The sequence below is a fragment of the Streptopelia decaocto genome, assembly GCF_964273445.1.
Source record: "Streptopelia decaocto genome assembly, chromosome: 17".
In the NCBI taxonomy this organism is placed as follows: Eukaryota; Metazoa; Chordata; class Aves; order Columbiformes; family Columbidae; genus Streptopelia; species Streptopelia decaocto.
Window position 1 is genome coordinate 6,783,863 of NC_138672.1, and position 7,093 is coordinate 6,790,955.

General features: G+C 45.9%; 1 protein-coding gene across 2 annotated transcripts; it reads right to left on the bottom strand.

Moving 5' to 3' along the window:
• Window positions 1–694: 694 nt before the first annotated feature.
• ZDHHC12 (zDHHC palmitoyltransferase 12) lies at window positions 695–6,139 on the bottom strand. Of its 2 annotated transcripts, none has more exons than XM_082068027.1 (5): window positions 5,955–6,139; window positions 5,527–5,663; window positions 4,556–4,636; window positions 3,112–3,278; window positions 695–2,521 (listed from the first exon to the last, which is right to left on the bottom strand). In XM_082068027.1, the coding sequence occupies exons 1-5, from the start codon at window positions 6,037–6,039 to the stop codon at window positions 2,212–2,214; spliced, it is 780 nt and encodes a 259-aa protein (XP_081924153.1). In that variant the 5' UTR covers window positions 6,040–6,139; the 3' UTR covers window positions 695–2,211. The 2 variants fall into 2 exon arrangements, with proteins under 2 accessions (XP_081924153.1, XP_081924152.1); XM_082068026.1 differs by having other exon boundaries at window positions 4,550–4,636; window positions 5,955–6,123.
• Between the last annotated feature and the right edge of the window lie 954 nt (window positions 6,140–7,093).

Here is a 7,093-nt window from a genome sequence, read left to right on the forward strand (position 1 = left end):
TATCAATGTGTATAACCTGTATCTTTTTGGGGATAGCTAAATAACAACAGTGTTAATAGTGGAAAACCAGTTAATTTAAAGGTTATTTCATTTGCCTGGTAACGCATCTTGTAATTATACTTGATAAGATACATTTTCTTCTCTTAAATTCATAATGTTAGCTTGCTGGGCAAAAAAGAAAGGGTATCTAGAAAAGAAGCATCACACTGATGACAAATTAGGATGCACAGCTATTAATCTTTCAGTTTGTCTTCACCAGAGGTGGACAGAAGTTGAAGTAACACAATTGTGCTGGATCTGCAGATAAGGTTTGGGTGCACTAGTGAGTCGTCATTATTAAATCAAGGCTGGTCTAATTGCTTCAGAATTCAGAGGTAAGAACATACATTTGTGCAAAACAAGTAATTCACACTGAACCTCAGTTTCCTATTTTCAGAGCCAAGTGTAACTGCTTCTGAAAACTCCCTGCATGCAAATGTCCTTTCAGCCTCCTGCTCTGCCTTGCAGCGTAACAGCCCATTTAAAGCAGGACAGATGTCTTCCTCACCCATGTTTGAGCGGTAATGCTGCGCTTGTGTTGGCACCTGCACTGTGTTGTGACTTTTCTTAAGGTCAAGGCCTCTGTAATTGGTAAGTAGCACAGTGGACTGTTAGCGCATGTGAAACCTAGAACTTGAGTTCAAAGAGAGAGGGATTAAGAACCAAAAAAGGCATATTTAATATTTTAATTCATAGTTTACAGTAAAGTGAAAAGACTGTAAATTACCATCCTGGTGCATTTAAAAAAAGAATTACCAAACAGAGCAAACTGCATGTTTCGAGCTGTAGTACCTGCTGACAAATGTTATTTGACTGATCCCTGAAAAAACAGAAATATGGCAGAGGAGCCGTACTGAGCAGGCGCCACAGGGACACACACTGCAGAATCCTTTCTGGATGGTTTATCCTTGTTTTGAACCCAATTCTTAGTGTTCTGATATCCCTCTGACAGGAGTTTCTACCCTGAACAAACCAGACCGGATATAGATTATGAACTCTGAAGTCAGTCAAAAAAGGGATCCTTTTGCTGTTTTTCAACTGCTTTTGGACTATGGTGCTGTGCTAACTACACTGTCCTTTCAGGAGTGCTTCTCAACTTTAAACCCTGAGTGCATCCTACCAGCTTGCCAGACGTGCTCTTGAGCTGGTGTTAGTTCCTGAGCCAAAGCAATTAAGGCACAAAATAATTTTAACAAAGGTTTTTGTTGTGGTGCTGGGTTTCTTTGTTTTTAAACAGAAAAGGGTGAGAACTAAAGTTCACACCACAGCCTTTCTGTTTTTAAAGCTATAATGGGTCATCCCAAACTTCCTTTTAGTTTGTCATGGAAACTTGAAGTATGAACTTTTATTACAAGGGAAAATAAGCAAGCTTGCTGCTGTCCTAGAAATCCATCAGCACCCTCTCCTATCACTGAAACAGAGCCTAGAATCCTTCCTCTTGCACTGAAACTTTGTAATATTTTATTAAAATTTTACTAGTATGTTGAGGTAGTAGTATTACAACAGTGTTACTTGAGCTGGGCAAGACATACCCACCTCTGCTACTGGTTCTGTCCTGACAAGTAAAGGCCTGAGCATGAATTTATCTGCAGAAATAATTAAGCAGGCAAGTATTACTTCTCTATCCAAAGCATCAAAGTAGTCTCTGAACTGTTAACAGCACCATCAACTTAAAGAAAAAACTGTTAGGAAGCTGGTCAGGGCATCACAAAGTACCAGCTAATTATCTCATAAACTGAATGTGGTGCCTTACAGCTGTTTCTCATGCACATTAGCACTATTAAGCTCAAATCTTTGTGAAAAGCATTAAGCTGAGGCAATTTGCTTTTGACTGTCCAAATATTTTATCAGCTATTTCTATTATGCGCCCAACGCTACTGACAAAAGGTGCTGTGGTTCTCACAGTGAGAACTACGCTATGTTTGCTCAGTCCAGAAATCAGCCCCGCTGGCCTTCCCAGAACCAGTGTCTTGTCTTTAACAGTGTCACTCATATACAAAAAACCAACCCTGACTATCCTTGAAATGTAATTTGCAGGATGAAGAGGTTGTGGAGCAGGTTGCATAGTTTATGATGCACTGAAGTTGGGCGTAAGGAAACGGCAGCATTAGCAAAGCTTTCCCCAGCAACCTGCAGCCGTGTTGGGACTCTACCAGGTACGTACTACTGTGACTAGACAGGCTCATTGATCCTGTGAAAATAGATTTTCTCCCATGCAGTGAGGTGGCATGAACAGAAGAATCTCCAGAGATTGAGGATTATCCCTTGGTCAAAGGGATTCTCCAGCTCTGAGTGTCGCAGGTAGGAGATGCGATGGTGTGACATGAATTCCCAGGTGGTGGTGTTGCAGGAGATCAGGTAGAGCTGGGACACAAGCAGCAGCAGGACAACAATGGTGAATATGACGATCAGGAGGAAGGACACGAGGAGGAGAATGTTGTGCCGCAGCCAGTGCCAGGATTGTTCAAAATAGAGGCCTGACCTTTCAATTCAAAGAAACATAAATTCACGGTTAAAGATGTAGAACTAGTTACATAAACCAAGCAAACCTGGTGGCACATTTAAGTGTGATTCATAACTAGTAAGCTTCTGATCATCCTGTACGACAGAGAGTTAATGCACCATAAACTCTTAAGAGATTGCACCAGTAGTGACTTAGATTTTAAGAAGTTTAAAAGATGCTGGTTCCCATGACAGTGGAGAGAGACGATCATCTCCTGTCAGCTCCTCTCCTGAGCAGGATGAAACCCTGCTGGAGTTTCCAGAACTTTGATTTGTAAACAAAACTCCTATTACAGGAACTAAAGCAAAATCAGTTAGCTTTTGTACTGTTGTTAATTTAAGCTTAAAACGATGAACAATTAACCACAAATTATCAGATTCTGCTCAACTATTGATCAGCTACGTTGTCCCTCAGTGGATTAGGGGGCTCAGAAAAGCTGAGCTCCAGGATGCAGAAGAGGGGGAAGAAATAATATAAAGCAAATCCAGGCACTGCCATGTTCAACATAAACCCTTTGGTGGAGCTCCAGGAGCGATTTCAGAGGTCAAAGCGCTGACTCCAGGCCTTACCAAGCGATGTGAACTCCCCACAGCAGCACCGCGAGCTGCACGCTCAGGTACACCATGAAAAGCCGGTGGTTCTTCTCTCCTACGCAGTTCTCGATCCAGGGGCAGTGATGGTCGTAACGCCGCACGCAGTGCTGGCACAGCTGGCAGTGCTTGGCTCGCATGGGCTGCTGCAAAACAAAACCCAAAGCAAACGTACACTCGCAATAGTGCGCTGGTTCAGCGCCCGGGTTGCTAGAAGAGAACGTCACGCAGTATCATCTCCCTCCACAGCAGCGCTGTCCCAAAAGCACTCAATTTTGAGAAAACAGCACAACACAAACATTGCGAAGACAAAGGGGATCACGATTCCCTTTTGTACAGATCCAAATGAGTGAGATTCAAGTTAAACGACTCTCCCACACTCCTTTACCTATACATTCTATTATCTACCTATTTATAGGAAGTCTGGTGTGCAAAGGAGGGAGAGAGAGACAGTATGTTCTATTGAAGAAAGCATGAGTGTCAAGGCCAAAAACTACGACCACAGCTATTGAAGAAAGTGTGCGGGGATGGGGTGTCTCTACGGGACTGCAGAGAGCAGGGAAGCGTCTCCCCGTGAATACAAGACACTTGCACAGGAAAGCGGCTCAAGTACCAGGAACAGAGAAGGTGAAAGATCTGGCTGGGAAAAGCAGTGTGAATGTGCCTCCCTGAAGCATATATATGTTTTGCCAGCTTTTCCTCTTGCAATAAGTGTCTCAAAATAAGCTGGCTTCTCCTGGTAGATATTCTTCAGGAATTTATGGAAGCTGGGATAATGTTTGATTTTATTAAACTGATAAGGATTGCTCTGAAAACAGACACTTCAAGGCTTTAGGCAAACTCATTTAAGAGCTAATGTAATTGCTCTAATTTTTCCTCCATGCTATCTTTTAAAACTCAGGCTAATGTTTTGTTGTTTTTAGGCCTCCTAACAAGCTCACAGCTGCCAGCGGTTCTTAGATGTCGTGTTCAACTGTTTTTCTGACTGTATCGTGATATCTTCAAGATAACCGGTTTGGCAATACTGTGAGGTCTGACTGATGTGGCAGGAAGAATGCACAATGCAGACTTCCCATGGCAAAAGAAGATCCTTGTTTCCATGAGCCAGCAGAGACTTGTTTCAGCCTTGGAAAAGCAACATATGTGCCAGTGACCATCAGCGCTACCCCTGTAGCTACGGAATTTGTTTGGATGTATCCTAATTCAATTTGCTGGTTGTATTTACGGTTTTCTGTGAGATTTTCAGCAGGAGGGTGGCCCTACGACAGAATTCAGATCTGCCCCGCTTCCAGAGCAGTGAGCAGCAACGATGGAGCAGAAAAACAACGGCAACAGCAGCTGAACAAAGAGGTCACCAAAAAACGTAAGCTTGCAAATCGCTCATCCCGTTCTTTCCTAGCGCGTTGTGAATGCCTACCCTCACCATGCAGTAACCGCAGAGCCGCATCTTAACGTTGCTTGGAACTTGGGGTATCATCATGCTTTGTTCTTCACTCTTGGCTCCCTACAGAAAAAGAGAAAGGGAGTGACGAAGGAGGTTCTGTGTGCTGCTGTCTTGGCATGACTGAGCTGTCTGGATCCTTTTACTTAATAGACAGTGCTGGTTATCTCTATCATTAGGAATGTTAAACAAAATAATTCCTTAGAATTTCTACAGAAGCTGCAGACAGTACAGGCTGCTGTAACCAGCCAAAGAACGTCTGCACAGAGGCAGAAATAACTGTGGATAAGATGCTGCACCAATCCCAACACTATGCTTTGGGACAAAAATAAATGAGCTTAGACTTCATGTCTAATTATGTTTTTTCAGTATAAGCAGTGGAACTTATTCATAACACAGCCAACATTTGCATTAATGATGGATTATTAAAATTTATAACACTTTTGTCCTACACAATCTATACAGCCATGAACCTGGAGTAGAGTATTCCTCAGTTAATGAAACTTTGCATCTCCACTTACCTCGCTGTAACTTGTCTGTGTACACGTCCTCTGAGAGCACAATGAATCTATAACAGGTCAATAAACAGAGTTGCAGAGAGCACTTTCTTCCAAGCCTGCTGTTCAATTCAGGCTTTTTGCACTTGTACCACTTAGTGGTTAATGTAACACGGGTCATGTACACGGTCCATAGGGTACTGCAGCCTCTGATGCAAGAGAGGACTTATGTCTAATGGTGTAAAATATACACTTAAGTCTGTGAACCCTTCTGCTGTTACAGAAGGTGAGTGAGAGACTGTCCGGCCCAATTCCCAAGGGTCTATGTATATTTCCTTTATGCCAAGTGCAACAGAAACCATTTCACATTGTTCTTATCTAGCATAGCAGGGAAAAAGAAAAAAAAACCACTATATATTTTATAGCCAAACCACTTTCTTCTGTTTGTAAATATACCTGCTCTTCTTCTTCAGCCTTGACGAAACCCGGGTCCATGAGAGACACCCTGAAGTAGAGCAGCACGGAACACAACACCAGCGAGACGAAGAGCAGCGGCTGCAGCAGCTCCCCGCGCTCCTCCTGCCTCCGCAGATCTGAAAACACCCCGAAACAGAGCGGTAACTCCTCGGGAAGGGTTCAGGATCTTTCTCTCTGGCCTTAACAACGGGGTCCAGCACCTACAGGACGGGATGAGAGGAGGTGGGGGGAGCAGGGGAGGAGGAGGCAGCAGAGGGGGGTCCCGAGCGCCCCCCAGCCCCGGGACACCCCCCGAGGGCCCGTGTTTCCCTGCAGGGGCCGGCACAGCCCGACCCGCTGCCGCGTCTCCTCAGGGCCGGGCCCTGGGCCGCCCCTCTCCGGGCTGGGGGTCCGGCGGCCCCGCTCACCCGTGCGGTGCAGGAACAGCCCCAGCGCCAGCGCCCCGCTCAGCGCCGTGTGCGCCGCCCGCACCCAGCGCCCGGCCGGGCCCATGGCGGCCGCGGCCCGGAAGGGCGGGCGGGGCCAGCGGGCGGGAACGGGCCCGGCCGGGGGTGGTGTGGGGCCGGGCTGGGCTGGTTCGTGAGGGCGGCAGCGGGGCCGGGGAGGTGCTGGCAGCTCAGGAGCGGCCCCATCACTTGTTGTTGTGAGGAGGGTCCAACACTCCAAGCTCCTTTCAGGCAGTTCAGAGATCAGAAGGTCTCCCCTCAGCTCCTGTTCTCCAGCTGATCCCCCAGGTCAGCTGGAGGTCTGCCTCCAGCAACCCAGGTCAGCCGCTCCATCACACTTGCAGTGGGAAGCCCGGCGGCACCCACGGGCGTCCTCTCCTCCCTCCCGCCCTCCCGTGTTCTGTCCTCACGCTGGCCCTTCACCTCAGGGTATTTCCCAGCAGAAAGGTGTTTTCCTTCAGCCCCTGCTTCTCCCACTGTTATAGTAGCTGTATTTTGCTTTTGTAAACTGTATCCAAGCCTCTTGCCTTATCTTGAAATTTCACAGATGGTATACAAGGTTTTATCTCTTAGTTTGAGAGTAGGGAACTAAAATTAGTTCTGTTAGTTCTCAGTAAGTCCTTATCTTATCTTGAATGGAAAGGATGTGCTGAGGATGTGCATCCAAGAAACCTTGAGGATGCGCATCCAAGAAACCTGAGTATTTTATATGATTTTATAATGAGTATAGGAATAGTGCGCATGTGCAGTGACAAAAGGTGAAAAGTTCACAAGTGAAGAAGACTCCTTACTTCATCCTGAAGACCCCCTGAACGACCACCAGAGGATACTGCGCATGCTTAGAGTAGTTCCAAGGGGTTGCAACTGATATTGTGAAATAATGATGTAATCTGATGAATATGCAACACATACGTTGTAACCCTAATGAATATGTATGTAACCAAATTGTATAAATGTAGTGGAGTTCAAATCAGTGGTCGAAGCCAGCTTTGGGTATGAACCCCTGGTTTCCCAGCGCTGAAATAAAAGCACCGCATATAACTACGTCCGTGGTTATGTGTTCTGTTTGCTAACACCACCACGGCCGCTCGGCAGCAGCC

Coding starts and splice junctions, on each gene's coding strand:
- ZDHHC12 (XM_082068026.1), bottom strand. CDS start 6,039: ATGGGCCCGGCCGGGCGCTGGGTGCGGGCGGCGCACACGGCGCTGAGC. Junction 5,664..5,954: donor GCTGTTCCTGCACCGCACGG/GTGAGCGGGGCC, acceptor GGGTGTTTTCAG/ATCTGCGGAGGCAGGAGGAG. Junction 4,637..5,526: donor AGGCTGAAGAAGAAGAGCAG/GTATATTTACAA, acceptor CTTTTTCTGTAG/GGAGCCAAGAGTGAAGAACA.